Source organism: Lissotriton vulgaris, chromosome 7 (genome assembly GCF_964263255.1).
Source record: "Lissotriton vulgaris chromosome 7, aLisVul1.2, whole genome shotgun sequence".
Taxonomy (NCBI): domain Eukaryota; kingdom Metazoa; phylum Chordata; class Amphibia; order Caudata; family Salamandridae; genus Lissotriton; species Lissotriton vulgaris.
The window spans coordinates 1,258,570,974-1,258,596,612 of record NC_141695.1 but is presented as its reverse complement, the minus strand read 5'-3'; the positions used below and the strand labels follow the sequence as shown (position 1 = coordinate 1,258,596,612).

At 45.2% G+C, this 25,639-nt stretch overlaps 1 protein-coding gene across 2 annotated transcripts in view; it reads right to left on the bottom strand.

The window, feature by feature from the left end:
• F12 (coagulation factor XII) overlaps positions 1 to 25,639 on the bottom strand; it is a 119,467-nt gene that overhangs the window by 76,095 nt on the left and 17,733 nt on the right. For both annotated transcript variants that reach the window (XM_086931800.1, XM_086931801.1), the window contains exons 3-5: positions 15,313 to 15,406; positions 1,161 to 1,231; positions 682 to 789 (exon numbers count right to left, since the gene is read on the bottom strand). In XM_086931800.1, coding sequence (XP_086787926.1) covers positions 682 to 789; positions 1,161 to 1,231; positions 15,313 to 15,406 — 273 coding nt within the window. The remainder of the gene's footprint in view (positions 1 to 681; positions 790 to 1,160; positions 1,232 to 15,312; positions 15,407 to 25,639) is intronic.

Here is a 25,639-nt window from a genome sequence, read left to right as displayed (position 1 = left end):
GTCTGCCAATGTCTTCCCCTGTATCACTGGATTGGTTCACCTCACCCGTCTGGCAATGTCTCTCTCTGTACTGGATTGTAATTGCATTTATATAGTGCTTACAACCCCTGACGAGGCGTCAAAGCACTTTTTCAGCAAGTAGCACGCTACTCCGGAACCCATAAAGGATTAGTGTTGAGTTAGTATAGTGAAATATGATAGTAATTTGAGTGGTGGATAGGTTAGTAAGTTATTTGGATTCAGAAGGATAGTGGAGTAATAGAAGAGGGAAAAAGGTTTGCATTTATATAGCGCTTGTTACCCCTGATGGGGTGTTAAAGTGTTTTTTTTCGGCGAGTAGCACGCTACTCCAGAACCCATAAAGGATTAGTGGTGAATTAGTATAGTGAAATATGAAAGTAGTTTGAGTGGAAGTTATTAGTCAGTTATTTGGATTGAGAAGGATAGCAGAGGGATAGAAAAGGGAAAAAGGTTAGCATTTATATAGCGCTTGTTACTCCTAAAGGGGAGTTAAAGCATTTTTTTGGCGAGTAGCACGCTACTCCGGAACCCATAAAGGATTAGTGGTGAATTAGTATAGTGAAATATGAAAGTAATTTGAGTGGTGGATATTAGTCAGGTATTTGGATTTAGAAGGATAGCAGAGGGATAGAAGAGTAGCATTGTATTAGTTCCCCTCACCTGTCTGGCAGTCTCTCCCGGTGTATCCATCCGGACAGTCACACTTGTAGTTGGTGAAGGTGCTCTGACAGGTGCCTCCATTTTCACAGGGGCTCTTGGCGCAGTGATCTGAGAGCAGGAGAGAGAGAGAGGGCGATATAAGACTGCTGGGGAGATCAATAGGGTCCTAGGAGTATTTCCAATGCAGTACTGATTATCTTCGAGGGTGGGTTCCAATAGGATACTGATTTGTACCGATTATGGATTTGTAATCAAGCACTAAATCGCAGTAAGAATTTTCAGCAGGACCAAGACATATTAATTATGCATTTCCAGTAGTGTACTGAATTTTATTGATTATGAATTTCTTGATTATGGGATTCCAACAGGAAATTGGCGCACAGTGACTATCGAGTTGCGATTGAGTACTGAAGGGCCCTGATTATGAATTTCCAAGGGTACTTTGATTGGTTATTGATTATCATTTTGAAATACTCCACCTTTCACCGCCTTTTCCTCTGTGCAGTAGGACCACTTCTGGTCCTTGTCATAGTTCTTGGTGATGGCACACCTACATCATAAGAACACACAGATTTCAGGACAAACAATGGGCACACATTGGGGATGGCGAGGATGTGTCTCAAGGCACACACTACTCCAGGGAGTTTGGGTAAGAATCTAAGCACACTACTCAAACAGCCCTGGATCACCAAGTCCCCACCAGGCACCAGGACCCAGCCATAGCCTGGACCCAGTGAGCGCCCCTTTCATCGAACACCAACTGCTTCTGTAATTCAACAAATCCAACCTCAGAGGATGGAAGAGCGGAGCACACTGGACATCCATCACCAACCAGTGCCTGAAGCTACCTAGCGCCTACATCCACATCAGCTTGTTTCATTCCACCCACTTCATCGTGGAGATGAGACAACGTCAAGAGCTTGTCAAAGCCAACCATGCTCTCCATGACAATCAGTCGTGATTCAGGCCCTGCGATGAGCACTAAATCCACCCTGGCCATTATAAAAGACACAAATACCCAGAAAACACCCCTTTTACGCCTTCGCCTTTCCGCTGCTTGTAACACTGTTGACACTATATTGCTGGATGGCTGGAACAACGGACAGGGGTGTCCGGACCAACACGTGCTTAATTTGTAAATAAATAAGTGCCAGGGCTCTTGTCACAAGGCCACTCACACTTTCACCGCCCATTGCTGCTGTCAGCGCTTCCAATTTCAGTAACAATACAATCACTATTACCCTCCTACAAGTGGGACAGTCCTGACTATTCCAAGCGCCCAAAGCTTTAAGAATGGCTGTGGCGAGAGGTACTGCTAATATTTAATGTGTATTGAATAAATAGGAAACTATTGTGCTTGGCTCTAAATTGGACAAACAGCGCCCCTCTATGGCATATTGTCTAAAGTGCCGGTGCTGACAATTAAGTGCTGGTGCCGAGCTCTAGAAACCACCTGCTCAAATTAAGCACTGGATCCAATCATTTCTCAACAATTGCAGCCAGAATTCATGATTCTGTCAGACATAATCACAGCCAAAAGTCATAATTTTGCCAATCAAGCTGGTGCTGTGTGGTGTTATCCAAGGATCAGGCCTGTCTTTTCTCCTTTGTGCTATCTAAGTATACCTGCTGCCACAGCCCCTTGAACAGTAGTAGGCAGACTTGCAAATGTACATGAATGACCCAAGAATCCACGTCTGGTAACATAACACTAGGGAACTCAGGCAGCATTGACTCATTCTTGGGTCATATGTCACACATAATGGGGGAGGGCTTCCTCTGTTAGAATGGTGCCAAAGCAGAATATGTTAAAAAGAGCCCGATTCATTATTCTTGATTGCTCCCAAGACCTGAGAAAGCCTCCAGAACTACTTGGAAAGTAAGAAACCTGGAGGGTACTTTTTGACAGGAAACCTCATTTCCTTCTACTAGTCAACACAGTGGCCAAAGTGTGTAAATCTCCAGTTTTCTCTTCTCTGTAAAATCCTATCACTCCTGGTGGCCGACGACACTGGGAACCACCCCAACACCCATCGACCACGCACGCAACATAGGGGTCATCCTCGACTCCACCCTCTCCATGACTAAACAGGTCAACGTCCACGCAGAAACGGTCGCTCCCCTCATCTCCCCCTCCTGGTGGTATCGTATGCGTTACTGGTTCTCTCTTTGAAAAGCTTTCTGTGCAGCGCTCGAGAACGGTGTGCCCATCTGAACTACTGGCACTACTATTGAAATTGTTTGTGGGCAGCGCTTGTGTCGTACTACTGGCACTATTATAGAAATTGATTGTGGGCAGCGCTCGTGTCGTACTACTGGCACTAGTATTGAAACTGACTTTGCGCAGCGCTCGTGACCTGTGCGCTTTAGTGCCACTGCAATTGCTTTAAAATTTACATTCTATGCGTAAATTAAGCTCTTGGTGTCGGAGTATTTGTTTACTGCTTATTGTTCAGCCATTTTGTTGTGACCCCTTGCAGACCCTCCCTGCACCTAGATCCCGCCTCCCAGCTGACCCTCCCACGCTCCGCCCCCCTCCACTCTCCATTTAAGCAGATGAACCTACGTGCAGCGTCCACGCGCTGCGGCCACGCCGAAGGTGCGCCAAAGGTAAGCCCGTCTGCGCCCGTCCGCGCCAAGCCCGCGCCCAGCGCCAGACACCCTGGCCCCCGCATCACCCACCCCACCCGCATTACATACGACGCCTCCACCCTCTTAGCCCTAAACCCCGGCCGACTCCCACAACTGCACCCAAGCCGCTCCTGGACACACCCATGGACCCTTCACATGCAACTCCTGCAAGTATGACGGCACTAAGACCAACTCCTCATCCACTAACATCAAACTGATTTCTGACACCAACGACCTAAAATGCTTCCTGCTCAACACCTGCTCGGTCCACAGACACGGCATTGACCTTTGGAATCTCCTAGACACCATCTCCCCGGACGTCGCCTTCCTAACAGAAACATGGATGAACGCCTCCTCAGCCCCAGACATCACCATTGCCATCCCGGAAGGCTACAAGATCATCCGAAAAGACCGCACCTACTATACAGGAGGAGGCATCGCTATCGTCCACAAGAATTCCATCTGCATCTCAACCAGCTCAGACGTCAACCTCGCTAGCGCCGAGCACCTTCACTTCCAGATCCACACCGACCCCAATACCACACTCAGAGGCACCCTCCCCTACAGGCCACCAGGACCCCGGGCACAATTCAGTGAAGACATCACTGACTTTATCACCCCACACGCCCTCCCCTCCGAGGAGTACATTCTATGGGGAGACCTCAATTTTCACCTGGAAAAGAGCAACGACAGCAACGCCACCACCCTTCTGGACAATCTCTCCAACCTCGGACTCAAACAACTTGTTAATACCCCCACTCACTACGCAGGTCACACTCTCGACCCCATCTTCACCTCCAGCAAACATATCTCCTTCAGTCACACCACAGTTCTCCATTGGACGGACCACAGCTGCGTTCACTTTGTCTACAAAAAGACCACAACCCACAACCATCCTCAACCTACTCTGCGAAGAAACTGGAACAAAATCACCATCGACCAGATCTCCTCATCGCTTCTTCAAAACCCCCCCGCCCACTCTTCGAACCCCAACCAAGCAGCCATTAACCTCACTCAATGGCTAACCAACAGCGCCGACAACCTAGCACCGTTGAAAAAACGTCAAATCAAACCAGGCATCAAAAACGCCTCCTGGTTCAACGATGATCTTAAGAAATCCAAGAAACTCTGTCGCTCCCTTGAGAAGGCCTGGAAAAAAGACCCAAACACCAGCACCTGGGACGCCTTCAAAAACGCCACCCGCATACGCCACCAACTGATCCGGACTGCAAAGAAAGCTGCATTCAAAGATCGACTTGACAACAACGCCCACAACAGCAAGGAGTTATTCAACATCGTCAAAGAGTTTACCAACCCCACTGCCAACTCCAACGACATCACTCCCTCTCAAACCCTTTGCGACTCCCTAGCTTCGTTCTTCCACGACAAAATCGCAGACATCCACAACAGCTTTGACAACCAACCCGGAGACCAACCCACACAACCTTCTGCTGTACCTTCACCCCCCTTGAACATCCTTAATGACTGGAACACAATCTCCACTGAGGACACCATCCGCCTGATGAACTCCATAAACTCAGGATCCCCCACAGACCCATGCCCTCACCACATCTTCAACAAAGCTGACTCCATCATAGCACCACACCTCCGAGACGTCATCAACTGCTCCCTCAACTCCGCCACCTTCCCGGAAAGCTGGAAACACGCCGAACTCAGCGCCCTTCTGAAAAAACCCACAGCTGACCCCACCGAACTCAAAAACTACCGCCCCATCTCGCTCCTTCCATTCCCGGCCAAAGTCATCGAGAAAGCTGTCAACAACCAGCTCGCCGCCTTCCTCGAAACCAACAAATCCCTCGACTCCTCACAGTCCGGCTTCCGAGCCAAACACAGCACTTAGACCGCACTCATCGCTGCAACAGACGACATTCGAACTCTACTGGACAATGGAGACACAGTCGCCCTCATCCTCCTCGACCTCTCCGCAGCCTTCGACACAGTCTGTCATAGCACCCTGTTACAACGCCTCAGAAACATCGGAATCCAAGGAAAAGCACTGGAATGGATCACCTCGTTCCTTGCCGGAAGAACTCAGAGAGTCCGCCTCCCACCCTTCAAGTCAGAGGCCACTGAAGTCATTTGCGGCGTGCCACAAGGATCTTCACTCAGCCCCACCCTCTTCAACGTATGCATGAGCCCCCTCGCGGCCATCGCACGCCAACACAACCTCAACATCATCTCCTACGCTGATTACACTCAACTGATCCTTTCACTCACCAAAGACCCTAACACCGCCAAAACCAACCTACATGAAGGAATGAAAGAAGTAGCCGAATGGATGAAGCACAGCCGTCTGAAACTGAATTCAGATAAAACAGAAGTCCTTATCTTAGGTACCTCCCCCTCCGCCTGGGACGACTCTTGGTGGCCAGAGGCCCTTGGAAAAGCACCCATCCCGACGGACCACGCACGGAACCTGGGCGTCATCCTGGACTCCTCACTCTCGATGACCAGACAAGTCAACGCCGTTTCTTCGTCTTGCTTCAACATTCTTCGCATGCTCAAAAAAACATTTCGCTGGATCCCCACCGAAACTAGAAAAACGGTCACCCACGCACTGGTTACAAGCCGCCTGGACTACGGAAACACCCTATACGCCGGTACCACCGCAAAACTTCAGAAAAAACTCCAACGCATCCAGAACGCATCAGCCAGACTCATACTAGACATCCCGCGTAAAGACCACATCTCTGGTCACCTGAAAGACCTCCACTGGCTCCCCGTCAATAAGAGGATTACATTCCGCCTCCTAACCCACGCACACAAAGCACTTTACGAACTTGGACCCGAATGCCTCAACACACGACTTTCCTTCTACACCAAGCTACGCTCTTCCAATCAAGCCCTTGCTGCTGCACCTCGCACCAACAAAACCACCATGGGAGGAAGATCCTTCTCCTACCTGGCGGCTAAAACCTGGAACTCACTTCCCATTCACCTTCGCCTCACTCAGAACCACCTAGCATTCAGAAAGCAACTTAAAGCCTGGATATTCGACAAGTAATTCCCCACCTTTCTTCAAGCGCCTTGAGACCCTCTGGGTATGTAGCGCGCTATATAAATTCCTTGACTTGACTTGACTTGACTCCTCCTGCTTCAACACCCTCTGCATGCTCCGCAGGATCTACAAGTGGATCCCCACTGAAACTGGAAGAACGGTCACCCAGGCCCTCGTCAGAATCTGGTTGGACTACGGAAACGCTATCTACGCAGGAGCCTCGGCCAAACTCCTGAGACGGCTCCAACGCATCCAGAACGCCTCTGCACACCTGATCCTCGACATCCCTCGCCGCAGCCACATCACACCTCACCTGAGAGGCCTGCACTGGCTCCCGGTCAACAAGAGAATAACCTTCAAGCTCCTCACCCACGCACACAAGGCACTCCACAACACCGGACAAACGTACCTCAACAGATGACTCAGCTTCTACACTCCCACCCGCCAGCTCTGCTCCGCCGACCTCGCCACAGTCCCCCGCCTCCGAAGAGTGACCTCCGGCGGCAGATCGTTCTCCCACCTGACCGCCAAGACCTGGAACACCCTCCCCATCCACCTCCACCTACATCAAACCCAAGACCTTCAGAAAACTCCTCAAGGCCTGGCTTTTCGAACAGTAGCAGCATTCCACACCCCAGCGCCTTGAGACCCTCACGGGTGAGTAGTGCGCTTTACAAATGATATGATTGATTGATTGATTACTGCTGGCAACAGACCACCAGGTGAAGCTTGCGAGATCCTGAGATATGGAGCGTCTGAACACGATTGTTCTACCCTGATCTCCAAAAAGTTTTTTGCTAGGGTACGAAGGCCTCAAAACCAAACTGCCCAAATGTGTATCAATCCGGCCCTCAGAACAACTGTCTCATGAAAAGGGCACCACGCTAGGCCCCGAACCAGAAAGCTTTGCTCGGTGTCTGCATTTTTTTTTACCAATAATCTTTGAAGAGGCTAAAAAACAACACAGAGGTAGATTTCTGCGTGTGCAAAGCCCCAGATCCTGGAACGCCCTAAACCAAATCTTACTCTGTCAACCTATCCTAATGGCTTGAGAAAAAAATAGCTATTGAGACCTACTTTCAACTAAGGTTTGCACAAAAAAGGTTTACCACTAAATGGTTCAAACATATTCCGTTGGATTCTTAACTTCACTTTTCACCTTATTCAAATGTATCTTTGTCATCCCTTTCAGCAGCCTGGCATAACTGAAGGATGAAGCGCAGGGCGTTGACAGTTCAGCAAGCAGCTTTTGTTCACATGCCTTCTAAGTGCACATAAAACATCTGGGAGATTTTGTGACATGGAGGCTTGCTTCACCCTCCGAGTCCAACAAAAGTCTCTGTGGCATCCTCCATCACACGCTATTTATCCCTCCTACCAAGACTTTAAGTGGGATGAAAAAACTGGGAGGTCTCTCAAAGGGGCGTGGCCAATGTAATTAAGGGCGTGGCTTAAAAACACATAAGCAAAACATCTGTGCTCACTCAGCATAGTGTACCACCCGACTTGTATTTTGCTGTTTCTTTCATTGCATCCAGATTTATGATACAAGTAACATCATACCTACAAAAAGTCAGGACTATTGGCTTTGCCAATGGTTGCTAGTTGCATAAGAAAAATAAGCAGCAACTATGGATTTTATACAATATTGATAAAGCTTCCACTTAAAGCCCTGGTGACACCAGGACAAAGTTGCTGCTCCTGAGTTTCAAAAAGAGAAAATTACTCTCTTTAAAGGATTTCCCTTCCCCACAATGCTCACCTGGCATGACGTCATGCCGCAACTTCTCCACTAGTGAGAAGTGAGCAGTTTGAGCAGCGCACGTCGATGTGCCTGCTGTCACAGCAGTCTGGAAAAAAACTGACCGCCTGTGCCAGGGCACGAAACAGAGCCCAATAGAGACCCGTTTCGAGGCCTCCTTTAAAAAACTGCCAGTGCTCAGCACCGATGAGACCCGGCCCACTTAAAGCCCTGTCTCCTACCACCCCTGCCCAACAGCCCCTCTCTGGCAATAATATCCCAGCAGCCTTTCCCAGTGGTGGCTGGCCACTAGGAAGAGTGGGGGGGCGGAGAGGGGGGCAAATGGGTGGGGGGATGCATGGATGTAAGGTGAGTGGTGACAAATGTAAATTAAAAAAATAGCCACTTACCTTGCTTGCTGCAAACGTCTTTGCACCGCCCCATGTTCAGATCTCTCTCCTCCAGGCCCCCCGGGCTACAGAAAATTCCCCTGAGCAATCCTGGTGCTTCTGTCATGTTGGTAATGAGAGAAGCGCCAGGATTGGAGGGAGGGGCCTCTCTCAGCGCTCTCAAAAGCACTGGAGACCTATGCTTGCTTTCAACCCAGCAGGGTTAGAGAAGTATAAAATGCGCATGTCTGGTTGGCTGGCACAAGATGGCCAGCGAAAGAACATGCGCACTTTAAATCTGAGTGCACAGCCAGCCCACCACTCCTCCCTGCTGCAGCAATGGCCCTGCCCCCATTTTGACACTCGGTTCGAGGTGGGTTGATGAAAAATAAAATGGCAATAAATTAAATGTATTACCATTTTATTTTTCATTGCAGGGGCTTTTCTGGGGGCCATTTTTGTCAGTGGAGCAACTCTCCTCTTATGGAGAAGCCCCTCCTGGCCTGCCTCACAATCACAGCCTAGCAGCCACACCTGCCAATAACATCCTCCTAACTGTCATTTCTGTCAATTACAACCCACCAACTCTCCTGCCAATCACAGCCCTCAACTCTCCTGCCGATTAAATACCACCAACTCTCCTTCCAATCACAGCCCACCAACCGCCTGGCAGTCAGAAGACAACAACACCCCCTGCCACTCATAACCAAACAAACCCACGGAATGCCTTGTGCAAATACAGGTCCAATATCTCCTCCTGCCACCCACAGATCAACACCTCCCACCAAACACAGCCCAACTGTTCTTATCAATCACATCCTGGCAACCCCTCCTACTTACATGAGCCCCCCTCATATCCACTGTATACATCTTTTTCTGCTCTTTTAAGTCTATACAGGCATTATGTATGGTATGACACCAAGGGGCACAACGCCCATAGGGCTAAAAAGGATTCAGCCCCCATCATGTGTTTCAGCTCGAGCTGCTGTGGGCTCAGCTGGGCAGTGTCTGGAGTCTTATCTCCAGCACACCAGAGTTTTCACAGGTCTTTAGTTTAAAGACCATTTGGATATTTATATACCTTTGTAAACTGGTTTCAGAGGCTTAGTCTTTTTTTCTGGGTTCTGTACCCCCTGGGCCCCCACTCTACCTATTACTTACATTTGTATTTTACATTTACTGCATTAGTATGAGAATGCATTTCATGAAAAAGGAATATAAAGTAGGGTTCCCAAAAGCAAAATACCAGCCATTTGTTGTTTAAGGAGCCTGCAAAGACCTTGTCTTGACACTAAATAGGGCTATGAATAAAAAATGTATGGTGCTGACACTACCCCACCACTTATCCCTTAGACCCATCATCAACTCTGAGGCTATGCAAGAGATTATAGATCACAATGTTACTTACCTTCATGCCAAGATGAACAATGAATTTGAGATTCCTTGTGTCTACCAATGCCATTGTTACTACTGTGAAGTACGTGAATACAGAAAATGCCAATAACAATATTTTTCAAAAAAAATAAAAATAAAGAGTGTATGTATTTATTTGTAATGTGACTTTTCTGTCTTTGTTCCCTTTAATTATCAGTCATTAATCATTCAGACAACTCACTCCTCTTTCTCGCACTTCACTTTCACGTTCACCCTCTGCGATCACAATGCACTCACACTGATCACCGTGCACTCACACCATTCAACCGCTTACCCTGCACTAACAGTGATCACTGTGCACTCACAGTGCACTTGCGCTGTTCACCCTGTACCTCATCCTGCAGTCACACGAGCACACTACTCGCCCTACACTCATGTGACACTTCACTCACCTGTCCCCCTCACTGCTCAAGCTGCAATCTCACTCAAGTATGCCCATCACTAACCATACATTCATTCGTCCCACTCTGCACTTACATCCGCAAACAAATTCATATGGACACCTCACTCACCCTGCAGTCACTCCTCTTACCCTATCACACTGTTGCATACCTCACTGTGCACTCACATGGGCACTCCTGCCACTCACACAGCACAGAGGGTTAATGTGCCTGCACAAAGAACGTGAGCCATGCAGATCACAGAACTGAGTGTGAGTAAACTATGAGTAGCGCTATAAAAAACATGAAATGTTTGTCAAAAAGGTGCTATAGAGATATGAGGTGTATTTTTGGCGAGTGGTAGTGAGGGAATTCATGGAGGAGGAAATGGGGGAGGGGGCGCCAAAAAAGGCAGTTGCACCGTGTGCAACAAGTGCTAAGGCAAGCCCTGGCTGGGAGAGTTCCCCCCCTCCCCCCCCCCCCCCCCCCGAGATTCGGGTCTTGTTGCGCCCCTGTATGACACAGATAACAATATCTCTCCTGCTGCTTTATGAACTATGAATCAGAGAACATTCTTTCTTTAATAATCCCTCCTCCCCCTTATAGCCCTACCACCCCATCCCATATCTTCGTTTACCCCACCCCGGCACCTTGAAACTAAATTGCTGTGGTATATGTTGCACATAATAAAATTAAATACATAAATATGATAGTACAAAATTAGTTCAACCGAGGAAGGCCCCCCAAAAAGTGATAAAACACTTTATCAAACCGTAACCATCTGTAGCTAAATGGCGTCTGTCCTCCGTCACCAGGAAGGATAGGTTACCGGAGATGTGTGTGGGAAAGTGGTTAATAATTGTACCTTCAGCAGAGGGCTCCCCACCCTGTTGTGGGTAACATGTGCGTGTATCCACAATAATCTAGAACATCTGAGACTTTTATTACCACACTCTCTGTGCCAGCTGGTTGTCACAACAAACTTGGTATTTACACTTGCTAAGCATTAATAAAGTAACATTTACCTTCCAGAAAGAAAACAGTGATTTTACACCGGCTGCCAACATCTAATATCACTACATACACGTTTCTACCCTGGCCTGTTGTCCCATCCAGAAGGCCACTCCTTTGTATATCTTTAGTGATCACTGAACATCAGGGCCAATAACTGAGGATGAAGGTGACAAGCAGTGCTTAATTTGAGCCGGTGGTTGAAGGTGGGGCCCATCAGTAGGCATGTATGGGGACCAGAGAAAAAAGAGAAAACACAAGAGGGGAAATAAGGAAGAGCAAGATGGAAAAACAGTGACAAAGTCAGTAAACAGGGATGGGAAATAGTCTGAAACAGGGACATAAAGGGGTAAGGAGTGTCTATTGGGGGATGATAAAGGTGTGACTTGGAGTCAAGACTACGCAGCTTTAGTAATCAGCACCCCGACCATCATAACTGCCAGCTGCAAGCTTTTTTATTTTTTTATTTGCTGTTTTATATAGTGCGAACTCGACCCAAGGTATTGGAGTGCTTGCATTATATTACACAAGGACACATTCATTTTTGGTGGGCACGGGGAGGTTAAATGATTCGCCCGGAATCACAGGATGTTGAGCTCAGGCCAAGACTCGAACCTGGCTCCCCAGTTCCAAAGTCGACCTTTCTGGTGGTTGCGTCACATCCTCTTCCCTGAGCAAAACTTTGCCCTGGCACTTATTCTTTCACAAATTAAGCAATTGTAACATGCTCCAGTGAGTACAATCCGGGAAGATGGGTCACGATGATGGTAGGTGAAAAAAAGGGAAACAGAAAACGGAAATGAACAATGCACAAGGCAGTAGTCAGAACATTAAAGTACGCCCACTTTGGCCAAATCTCTACTGCACCAAGTAAGAGAAGGGAGGGATTTCAACCGTCCCTATAACCTTGGAGGATCGGGCGTTGGTTCTGAGGGGGGGGGGGGGGGGGGGGGGGATGGCGGGGGGCGGGGGTTTACTCCCTAGTATTTTTAAAGGGCCAAATAGTGGACTTTCTAATACAATTTTGAAAAAGCATTTCCTAAAAAAAAAATTGTTTTCCAGGTCGTACTAAAAGGGGTTCCAGTAAACTATCCAGAAAAATAAAGTTCTACAGATAAGGATGCTCAACTTTAAGAGTGTTTGGGAGATTTGCCCCTCCCCCCACCAATATCTTTTCTACCTTTTCAATTTTTCTTTCTTCCTTCCTGCTTCCTTTCCTTGTTCACACGTCCATACTTTGTATTTGCTTTCTGTGTCTGTCTCGCTCTTCTTGCCTCTTTCTCTCTTTCTCTCTCACTCTCTCTTTTCTTCCTTTTTCGTCACTTCTCTTTCCATAAACCCAACATTTTTGCTTCATTTCTAGCCCTTGACCCTTGATCCCCGACTCCTAGCTCTGTTATAGAATTCTAATGACTTTTTATTCATGAGCTTCTTCATAAACATCCCGTGGGGTGTGAGTAGAAATTAGCAATCATATTTTCACTCTAACACCTGCTGGGCTGTTGGTCTGAGTGGCAGTGCCCGCGGTAGACACTAAAGTGGGAGTTTCCCTGCAATGCAATAACTTATGCAGTCCCACCCATGACACCCATCTCATCTCCGTAAATAAAAACACACCGCGTAGGTAAAGCAGAACTGTCATTGCCAAAAGGTACCTGCAAATGGCCCTGCCTGACAACACAGAACGACCTCTTGCTAGTCACAGCTAACCATGGCAGGTGGCCACACTGATCTCAGCAAGGCCCAGAATGAAGACGCACCAGTCCAGTGCTTAATTTGACCCGGTGGTTTCCGGAGCTCGGCACCAGCACTTAATCGTCAACACCGGTGCTTATAGCGCAAACTCAACCCAAAGGTATCGGAGAGCTTTTCATGAGCACCAGTTAAGGACACATTCATTTTTTGTAGGCACTTAGAGATTAAGAGTTTTTTGCACAGAATCAATGGATGTTCAGGCTATTCTGGTTCCCCAACTCCATAGTCTGCAGCTCTGGCCGTTATGTCACATCCTTTCCCTATAGGGTTTCATGGTTAGTAGTTAGTTCTGTTATAGGTGGCACTAATAGGAGCAATGAGCTGGGGCAAGATGCCTCTGGACGAGAGCCCCGGCACTTATTTTTTTCACAAATTGACCACGCCTACCTGTATCTACAGTATTTGAGGACCCCTTGTAACTGGTGTCTTGATGCCGAGGGAGCGGGTCTGTAGCCCAATCGGTCACCCTCTTGGGTGATTGGTGCGCTATACAAATCAATATACCATAACATTCAATACCTTAAACCTGAGGGCACCCCTCACATCTGATCACATTGTAAGTAAGACTTGTATGTAAATGCTACTCAACGTGGTCTTATGCTCTGATGGGCAACTCTACTTTCGCTCCTCACCTTCTTGGATAGTCAGTTGCCAGACATGGAGATGCAGGAATATGCAGGGCACAAGTCGTAAAAAAAGAAGTGGGGGGACGCTGTCACCGGAAGTGACGTCACGAAAGGTGCCGAGCTCCTCGTCCCAGAGAGGCCAAAGAGTGAAGTCCAGCTGTTTGGCAGGGGGGATGGCGTCCCCCCTGTAAAATAAGTGTGGGGATGCCGTCCACCCGCGTGGTACCCCGACTCGAGCCCTGGGAATATGTTCATTGGTAATTACGCATGAGCAAATAAGTAGCGACAGAGGCCATAAACACTTTTTAGTTACAAAACATTTAATGCTCCATGATCGTGCTCAGTGCTCACGCACAGAGTGAGTGAGCGTTAAACAACAAAAGAGTCTGTTTAAAGAGCGGTCCAACTGCCCCAATCATCAGACTGCGCCAGTTGCACCGCTCTTTAAACAGACTCCTTTGTTTTCTAGATGTAAGCTATTCAAGCAGCCAAAGCAACAAAAAATGCCACTGTTCCATTGCCTATCTGTAACACACACATTGCACTATATGTTTTAATCCTCACTCACTGTGTGATCACTTGGGCACTGAGCATAATTTGACTCCTCACAGAACCTGCATCCAAAGAGCACACAATCCCCTTTGTCCATGCTTGGAACAGGGCCCAAGCCTACATGATGTGCGTGCCTTGTGTATATTTCAATTTCAATTAGTCTTTATTTCGATTATGAAATTCATTAAAAACATCGGGCATCAATAAAAATCTAAAACCATAATATAAACCATTAAATTCCTTGTATAAAAATGTATAACAATCTAGATCACAGGTAAAAAGCATTTAACGATAAAAATAGTAAAAATAGGATAAAACGGATTTACATAAAACCGTTAATATACCACCTTGGAGAACATTCATGATTAAACAAGTAACAACACCAGCTCAGTTGTGGGCATAAAAACCATATACATAATCAATAAAATAGCTGTAAGCTCATGAATGCTGGAATTATTAAAATATTCACTACTGTATTGCCCTTGTCGTTTCTGCACGAATGGCCCACATCCATCCCAGAAATTTAGCGAGGGCAGTCGCTATGGACTCAAATGTATATATCCTTAGATTAGCTCCATGATGCTACCCCCTCCAACCTCCTATCTCAATTCATGTAAGGAGAATTCCACCTAACAAGCGTAACAAAACTACTCTTTATCTCCCTAGTGTTGGGGTGGTCAATGCTCGCTCAGTGGACGCGTTGGGAGATTCTAGACCACAAAATGTACTCCTCTGGAGGAGTACTTTTTGTGGTCTAGTATCAGTACACGGGAGGGTGTACTCCCTCTTGAGAGGGCCTCTCAGCCCTCACGGGATTGAGGAAGCTTTCTTGCTCTATTTACCATTTTGTGCACCACGTGTTGGGAGATTCGCCATCAGTCACTAAAGACCATTGCCTAACAGCACACACTCCCAACCTGTACATAACCCCAGTGATTAAAGCCGTTGCCTGACAGCGTATGGACGGACCCACGCAACTTGACCTTGGTGACTCGCTGCATCGCAGACCACGCCTGTTCTGGACGTCAGTGAGCCGCCCTCCCCAGCCCCGCCCCCTCAACAGCGCGCTGGCCCAGTCAATGAAAGCTCTCACCAGAGTCGTTTTCGGCCCTTGCTGATGCAGGAGTGGTACAGTTGGCGGTTGTGACGGAAAGGGAAGTGGCACGGCTGCCCGCTCTCGGTCTGAACTGCAAGACATGGAAAGGAGCACGAAGATTATTGCGAGAGGCAAAGACATATCCCATAATACCCTGCGCAAACGAGAGGAGGGGGGGGGGGGAGGGGATTATTGCCAATTAATGAGCTTTTTCACCAGGAATCGGAGATTATTGTATATGATGTAACCCAGCGGCCTTCACTTTTTGAAAACCAATGGCAATTTTCAGAACCAAAACAGAATTAAGCCAAGAGTACTGTTCACACAAAACATCAGGTACAGAAATACAACAAGGATAAATAAACAAACATCTGAGACGTTTCAGGATAAAGAGAAAAAACGATTTCAGCAATGTTCAAACCATAGGCCAGCCCCTTCAAAGCAGGGCCTGTGATCGCTATCGAGTGGCGGCTCCTCAACTAGGGCGGAGGAGCGTCGCCCCACTACTTTCTCGCGTTGCGAGAAGCAGAAACATAAAATGGTATTAAGCAGAAGTGTATGCCTGGTTGGGGGAGGGCAGCCAAACCAGTCATGCGCACTCTGCCCTTTCTCTATATCACAGCATTGTGATTGGCTTAGGGGAGGGAGGCTGCCTGTGGCGGCTTCCTGTTCAGGACAGCAGCAGGAAAAAGTGGGACCCGGCCAGGAGCAGAGGCGGCACGAGACCCGGGAAGGTACTTTCATAATGAAGGTCATACACGGTGGATGTAGGTACTTTTTACATATTTTAATTTAAAAAAACCCACAAACCCGTGCGACCCCCCCCCCCCCCCCCCTACCTACCCCCACCCGCGAGTCATGCTGGCCATGACTGGGAGCTAGATTAATCCATAGGATCACTGAGTGTGTGGAAGTAGGTGAGGTGCGCTATGCACCATTTCCGGTTTGTCTGGAATATGTTGGGCCATATGTACAGGACATGCTGAGGTCTAAGGCTGCTGGTGTAAAGGAGAAAGGTGAGTTAATAGAGACTGAAGATAGACCTTCGTTCACTCTAGATAAGCAGGCCCAATAGTTGGTTGTCTACCTGGTCAGTGGTAGAAGGTCGGATAACAGTGAGGGATTGAGGCGGGTGCACCTATTGGTCAACAGAGGAAGAAACATTATCTCAAGGCTGATGCAGGTCCCATACAGTTTCCCCCACTGTGTCCTATAAGATGATTTATGGCAGCAGCCTCAAGGCGGAAATGAGTACACAGTGGGTATTTCTCCCTTGAAGTGAAGGCAGGGGGTAAAAGGTTGTGGAGTTGGGGGCTCTTGCATCAAGCACAAGTTTCAGATGTAGGGTGCATCTCAAAAACTGAGGGTGCAAGAGTGTTAATGGTACAAAATGAGCAACACATTGATTGGCAAAAGTGTGAGTGTTTATAAAAAAATAAGCTCCCGTCTGAGCAGTGTCAGAGTTCTGTGGAAGCCAGAGAGTGCTTCTCAGGAATAAAATGTCTGTATTACTTACCGGTAATCTTCATTGCACGAAGTCCTACTCTTCATCCTTACTAATGCCTTTGCCCACTGCCTACTTGTCCTGCAGTTTAAATAGACAACTTGAACTCCTCCTAATAACCTGTATAGAGGGCAACGCTCAATGCTCAGCATGTTGGCACCAAGTAGTAACCAGAGGATGGATCGCTCAGGTCTGGGTAGGGAAGCAGTAGGGGCTGGGATGGGGTCTAGGGGTGTGAAGAGGAGCTGTAGGGACTGGTATAATGAAGACCTCACATAGTATTGTAGGCATTAGTCTTTTGTCTTCCATTCTCTTCAGAGCCCATATCAAGCATTGCTTTACAAAGTAAGGTGCATACACACCAGATGTATCAGCAAACGCAGGTGCTGATGCACTGAATGCTGAAAACAAACCCAGCCAGACAGCTCATCCATCAGTGGTTCCAAAAGCAGCAGAGCGATGCTCCCTTAGCAATCATCAACATAACACATTAAACATATGTACGCAGCCTATACTCATGGATGGCGATGCAACAAAGTGTGGGGTGCAGAAGTGACATCACATGTGATTTGTCCCCCTATGACATCAAAGTGTTGACCCATTGGTCCACATTCAGTTTTTCTACAGCCTCCTATTTGCTGCAAAGGGGCGAGGAAAAGTAATACAGAAAGTAAACAAGCCACTTGGAGCTCTGCCACTGCCTTCATGACCCCTGGGACCAGCAATTGCAAAGGAACCATCAGATGTATCAAACAGTTATAGCCGCTGATACTCCTGGACACATATAATTGACCTTCATGTGCATGATGCCACCCAACCAACATATCCCCAGGAACATCCTGTGTGGCTTCGGCCACTGAGCGGCTAGATAGCCCAGCCCTCGATCATTCAAGGAGGAGCGGCACCTATCTGAATACAAGCGGTGAAGGATCTTAACCAGTTCCATAACCTTCAGGAAACTTAAGATGGCTGCACATCAGCCTGTCGGACCAAACCATAGGAAACCAAAACAATACGGACAGGTCTACAAGTTTATAACTCGGTATCACAAACCACTATTCACCAACAGTCTGAAGTTTGTTGTTCCCAAAATCATTGGTTCGACCCAAATGATGAAGGATTATATTCATTCGAAAGATAGAAAAATATTTCACCATGCCGAGGCATTTGGACCTCCTAGGTAATGTCCTTTCCTGGTACATTTTGCAATTATTTAGCACCAAGTAGCAGGGCCATAGTATAGGGCGCCACTGGATTTCTGGAGACATCTGAACTCTGATTTTAAAGTGCCAATGGTGTGTTCCACCAAAAACCTTGTCCTGCAAAGTACTGTGGTGAAGTGCTAGACTGGTAAATTGAAGGTGATAGGAAGACAAAGAGAGAATGCTGTGTGAGAACGTACTGCAAGAAAATAAGTTATTTAAATTGGAAATTCAAAGCCTATCAAAGCATTACGTTAATACTTATACGCATTTAAACTATCTTGATATTTTCTCCTTTTAATCGTAAAACCTAACCTCCAAATCTTAAGTGTAACTTCATTGCTTTGCACTAACTCTTAAATATAGTCCTCCTAGTGATAGCCCTCCTAATCCTAACAGTACCCCTAATCCAAAACTAACCCTAAGGTTCAACCTATCCCTTACCCTGGCTGAACCTTAAAACTCAACCATACCTTCACTTTCAAGCTATCCTTACTAACGTTATGGAAAGAGCTGGCGGGATGTTGGATGAGGGCACATTGCCTACCTTTGGGGGACGTGGTTGTTCGTCCACAATTGACTATGTTTTTATATCTTCCTCCCTTGTGAACTATTTAATAAAGGCTGATGTTTTATGCACTGTCCACAGCGACCATAACCCAATCCTGACAATTTTTTAATTTGCTAACAAACTTATAAAACATAAAGAAGTAGGGGCAAAGAATCTGGTTGCATCAACTGACAAACTTAAAGTAATATGGAAGGGCAAAGATTATAAGGCCCTCCTAGCACGTATTATAAAATCTTATCCCTTATTAATGGTAACGGGTCTGTCTAGTAGATGCCAAGGTCTGGAGATCATTGAGGCTTTCACTGGGTTATGTGCGGGTATTAAACAGGAAATTTCCAAACCTGTTGGTAAGTCTAGTAAACATCCTAGATGGTTCAATGGCATTTGCTCACGGGCGAATCGAGAATTGCGTGAAGCACTTTCTGCGGAACCCAGGGATAGGACCCTGGTTCGAGCCCGAAGAGAATACTATAAGAAAGCAACAAAAATACGTAAAGATGAGTTGTTGAAGGACCAGTGGGATTCTTTGGCACGTTCTGCTGCACTCAAAGATGCTACTGGGTTCTGGGGCGAGGTCAAATCCATGAGGTCATCGGGCTCAACTATCACCCCGATAAATTGTAATATAGTCAGTAAATCCTGGGAAGAGCATTTCTCGAAAATATACACGGCATCAACAACGTCCGTTGTTAGCTATCATCTAGTTAACACTGTTAATATCTCCATAACTGAAGTGGAAGAAGCCATAAACCAAAGTGCAGGAAATATAGCCCCTGGCCCTGACGGATTATCAATTGATTTAATTAAATCGGAGCCAGATTTCTGGTCACCCTTATTGTGCAATATTTTTAACAACCTGTCCAACACTAAAATCCCCAAAACCTGGTCGAATAGTATCATCGTTCCCATCTTCAAGAAAGGCGACAGACTCAACCCTAGTTGCTATCGCTCTATATCATTGATTGATAATACCTTGAAGATCTTAGGAAGAGTGATTTTTAATAAAATCAGGAAGTGGGCAGAGGAAGCTCAAATTTTAAGTTCATGTCAGTTGGGATTTCGGAGTAGTATGGGAACTGTGGAACAGTGCCTGAACCTAAATCTTATACTGGGCAAATATACCATCGCAAAAAAAGCCCCCCTATATTTGGGTTTTATGGATTTGAGTTCGGCATTTGATTTTGGTATTCGTTCACGATTATGGGAGATTCTTTTAAATTATTGGTTGGATAAGGTACTTGTAAATTTTCTGGCGCATCTGCATAGAGACCTGAAAGCACGGGTTAGGATAAACAATGAAGGTGAGGTTTCCGGGGATATTTTAATTGGTAGGGGGGTCAGACAAGGCTGTGTCTTGGCCCCCTTACTTTTTATCCTTTATATAAATTAATTAAATAAATCCCTGTCTAAACTAACTTGCGATGTCCCAAAAATTAATGGTAAACTGCTACCCGTACTTTTGTATGCGGACGACACGGTACTGATGGGCTGCACACCTAAAGCACTCCGCATGTTAATAACGTTTTTGTATCTTTTATGGCAGACTTGGATCTGTGTACCAATTTTAATAAATCGTATATTATGTCTTGCGGGCCCAAAAAGCACCACATTCGCCATATTGTGTCTGGTAAAGAGCTTTTAAGAAGTACTAGGACTTTTCCTTACCTGGGTCTAGTTTTTTCAGACTCAGGATCCTGGCAGCCCCATGTGGCGCATGGGAAAAATAAATTGGGTTGGGCTATAAATTCAATTATCAACCTCCGACAGCCCAAGCAGGCGGAGGTGGTAATACCCTTACTACAGATCTATAGAGCCCAATGCATACCGACTGCGACCTATGACGCAGAGGTGTGGGGGCATACTAACTGCAGTAGCATCCAAATTGAGGAAAATAGATTCTGTCGAAGGTTGTTAGGGGCAATAATTTCAGCACCTACCTTTATTTGCCATAAGGAAATAAATCTTCACTATGTGGAGGATTTCATCAAGTCGCGGCCAGCATTATTTTGGCTAAAGATATGGCGAAATCCTGCCACACTGTTAACAGAAGAAATAATCACAGATTGTCTCAAATGTGACAGGGGTAGTCACATACCGTGGTTATGTGCAGTGAAGAAAAGCCTAGCCAGTGTAAGATTGGAGCACATTTTCTCAACCCCTTCAGCTATAGACGGCATAAGTTTGCAATCTGTAAGAGGGGCATTGTGTAACTTATACCACGAGGAAAGAGAAAATAAGGAGCTCCATAAACCATCGATTATCAGATATATTCCTCTTTCGGTGTTATCTGGCATAAATAATAACATGCCACAGGTATATCTCAGAAAAAAACTTGGGAGATGGAATAGGAGCTTGCTATTTCGCTTTAGGGACGGAAGTCTGTTTCCCGTTCGGTTTTAATAAAAATCTGGAGAACCTGCCTTGCCCGTGTGGCAGCGGTTGCAAACAAACTTTGCTACACTTTCTGTTTTTCTGTGGATTTTATGCTAGATACACTAAACAATATCTGATTCCTTATTTTAAAGTACATGCTATTATAGATTTCAATTTGGCTTTTTATGAAATACAGCAGTTAGGTAGTGATGACGTGATTTTTAGAGTAAGCTCCTTTTTGTTATCAGCAATACGCTAGCGAGTTTCCATGAATATGCTACAAATAAAGTGAACAATTTTTGCACTAATATTCGCTGCTTTGCACTTAGTTTAATGTTTACACTGTCATCGCAAAATTTGCTGTTTACAGAATGTATATTAAACTTTATTGCTATCCTTGCACATTGGTCCTATGTCGATGCTTAAGTCTTTATCCTTACCCTGATTTTACTACGTACTTATTTTATGTGATTATATTTTTATATGCTATTGGTTGTGATGATGATTAGCACTTTTATGGATATTTTAACATCCGAATAAAGACCATTTGACTTGACTTTGGCTATCCTTATGATTAACGCTAACCCCAAACCTAACCCGATCTGTGAGCCTAGCCATATTCCATATCCCTAGCAACCACTAACATTATCTTGGACTCTAACCATAAATCTAAATCAACCCTTAAACTAACCTTAACCTATACTTTGCCTACTTTTAAAAACTTCCAAAACCCTCACTCTAACTCAGGGGTTTCCAACCTGGGGTGTCCGCACCCCCAGGGATGCAAGATAGCATTTTAGCGGGTGTGACATTTTATCCACTGAGTTAAAAGCTTGTTTTTTTGTAGTTGCATTTATTCACCCACAGTATTGAATGTGGTTCAGTCTGTGGTTCATAAAATAAAAAATTGACTATCTATCTTCAAATGTGATATTACTTTTGTAGGGGGTGCGAACATTAATCACACATTTCCTATGGGTGCGGGGTATAGAAAAGGTTGGGAACCCCTGCTCTAACTTCAGGGCTAACCCACAACCTTACCTTAGATTAGAGTTTTTCCCCTAACATATCCTTATCCTTAATTTGTTTTCCAACCTCTTCCTTGCTGTTTCTCTAACCTTTGTCTTTCAATTTCTCTTTTATTATTTTCAAACTTCTCACTTTCTTTTTTTTCTTTTTCATTTTCTCACTTTTTATTTATCACAATATTTGTTTACCATGTTTTCTTGGTTCTGCACTAACAGGGCTGTTTTGCTATGGAAATGGTGACTGGGTTCACCCATGCATACCTTGTACTCTGTCACTTGTGCTCGTTCCAATAAAAGAATAGCCTTTCCTAACTGTTAATGTTTATATCTTTATTCATTGTATGTGATAATCACTTATTTTGGAGCTATCCATCGGCAGGCCCCTGAATGGCCACTATTCATGAACATGTATGAATCATGTGCACTAGCAGGATATTTTGTAGCCATGTTTGTGATGGCGTGGTTGGCCTCTGACGCTATCTTCCATGTTCAGTGAGTGATGACCCTTCCTGCTCCTGTAGATGGGTGCTGTTGGCTGCACGATTTACATAGGAGAAACATGTAATGGCAGATAAACACTCCCTAATGCACTCTATTCCGTGGCTACCGCCAAACTATGGAATACTCTGCCTACCTATATCACTGGAGCAGATTCTTTTATGTCCTTCAAAAAGCATTGTAAACCTGGCTTTTTTCCTCTCAGAATCCTTGATTCTAGGCAGCTCTGCTCTTGTTGATCTATCTGTACTGCAGTGCTTAATTTGAGCTGGAGCTTTCCGGTGCTGAGCACTGGCACCTAATTATCAACACCACACTTAGGGCAGTCTGCCACAAGGTGGCGCTGCTCATGTAATTTAAAATGAACAAAGAAATTGCCAGTACTGTGCAATAATTTGTACTTTTAACAAGGTGTTGAGCAGAAGTTTACTCAACCCAAAGACCACTAATTCAGTCTGAAAGTTTTATGAAAGATAATTTATTTCATTGGATTTATATTTTCTTTTTCTTTTTTCTTTGATTGTAAAACAAAGTAGACCAGTCAATTTGAACAAAAGATTAATTTGGATGAGTATTGACAATGAACTCATCTAATGTTCAACATGTAAAACACACTTGTTTTAAATGGTTATTTCAATCCACAAAAACCAAAAAACAAAGACAATAGGGTATCAATACCAAAATTACAACATGAAAAATGACGCTTTTAGACAACAGTCAGACAATAGACAACATATAGAAGTAATGAGGCTAGTAAGAAACCTCTATTTTCAATTCAAGCTATTTGAACTAAGGCCTATTGCAGAAACTCTGCTCAAATCATAGGTAGGCCTATACATACAAATGAAAACATGCCTATGTATCTTTTTCATATACGACCACACACTGATTTTATATTTGCAGGTTATTCAAAAAAGGGGACGGTTGGTCGCAAAACGGAATAAATCAGAAAAGAGGAGAAGGGGGGGTCGACGCGTTTCGAATCCCTGTTTAATTTCAGGGATTCTCTTCAGGACCAACAGACATAATCTGAAAAACATAAATAAACAAACACTCAGTCAAAACCACACATGAGAGACCCTCAACTCACATACTGAACAGCACGATCTTATGTCATACCTGTGTTTTCAGTGTTCAAGTCATAAAAGCTGAAACAGAAAATGGGCCATTCTGAGTCAGTTGCAATGCTTATAAGGGTTGTTCAGGCTTTTTTAGGTACAATGAATTTGAAGTGAGAAGCAACTTACATGATTGCTTGTTTAGATAGTCCAAAATTAAATTTGATAGTAGATGAATTGTGACCCAACTTATCAGTCAATTTGTAGGCAAATCCTGAAAGAAAAAAAAACGAGTGTGTGACCACCAAACCATTAAATCACATTGCAAACGGGAAAGAATCCAGTGTTCTTGTTAGATTGGTAGCTTCTATCAGCGAATGATTACACATGGTCGGAGTGTGTATCACGAATAGCAAACGGCGAACAACGTGAATTAAAAGTGATGAATATAAAACAAGTCCCGCTCGTGCAGGGCACCATGGAATGGGGCATTAGGCAGGAGCCTCGTCATTTACCTTCAGTGATTGCTCAATCCTCCTTCACTCGCTCCTCGCTCTCTCGTACGGAAGACGCCGTATACTTTGGCATATTCAATTCCGTGTTGAACCGGAAGCGATTATAAAATAAACGCAGTGTTCATGGGAGATGTGGTCTCCGTTGGTTTTTGAAGTCCCTCCAGTGCGGGAGTGATTCGCGGTTACGTATTTGAAATGGCAATGAGCCAAAGAGTGGTCCCTATGCACGTCGGACGCCCGATTCTTAGTTTGTATAGCAGATATGGGTGTTGCAATGTTCTTAGACCACGGTTGTTATCGTATAATCACCAACGTCTTCATGGGAGTTGTAGTTCTAGCGCTTAAAAACCCAACACAGAGGGGTATATATGTCCTTTAATTCCAGCAGGGACTCTTTTTAAAAAAAATGGGAAGTGCCTTTAAAAAGGTTCTGTAATACCAGTATAGAAGGGTCTTATAATTGGTCAACAATTCGTATATGCTCGGTTAGTCAGAAACTGAGGGCTAATTGGCATATAACCAATTATTCAGTTGAACTCACAGATGATACAGTTCGGACATCTCATTCAAGCCTGTAATGGTGGTATTAAACTTAAGAATTAGCATAGCTTCTCTCTGTCTTAACTTGGCCTCTAAATCACCACCTCGTGGATCTGGTTCTATTTTTGATATTATTGTCCATTTGAAATCCCCATCTCCATGAGATGCATCAATCCAGTGTTGGACAAGTGGAGCTGTTAGTACTTTCTTTTTTATACGAGATTTATGTTGTGACATTCTATGTCTGGCTTCTTGATTGGTTTTTCCAATGTATAGCTTGTTGCAACTACAGGTGATGGCATACACTATATTCCGCGTTTTGCAATTAGTGAACTGGTCATGTTTCCATGACACGCCTTCATGTTGAAAAAGGTCACCTTCGATAGTTGAATTGCAACATAGACAAGTGCCACATTTGTGATGGCCTGTGATGGGGGGTAGGCTTACATAGTCTCGTAGAGTCATTGTCTTAGATTTGGGTACGGCCGCTCTGACGATCTGATTGGCTATACTTGTGTCTTTTTTTAAAGCGAAAAGTGGCGCTTCTTTTAGCTGTTCGTTGATTTCTTTTACTAGATGCCAATTTTGGTGAATTGTTTTTTTCAAAAAATTGGATGCAGGACAAAAGGTTGATACACAAACCGTCCGGTTTAGTTGTTTCTTCTCTTTCTTTTGAAGGAGTTCTTCACGCGGGGTCCACCACGCTCGTTTTATTGCGTTTTTCAGCAATTTGGCTGGGTATCCACGATCTAATAGTCTCTCTTTTAGAATGTTTGCATGTGACAAATATTCATCCTTGAAGGTACAATTTCTCCGTATTCGGAGGAATTGCCCTATTGGTAAATTTTGTTTTAGGTTTCTCGGATGATTGCTGGAATAGTCCAAGGCCTTGTTGCGGTCAGATTTCTTCCTAAATAAAGTTGTTACTAGTTGGCCATTTGAGCAATAAATTTCAACATCTAGAAAAGAGAGGCATGTTATAGATGATTCAAGGCTAAATTTGATGTTTCTTGTTCTTTCATTGAGCCATGTGTG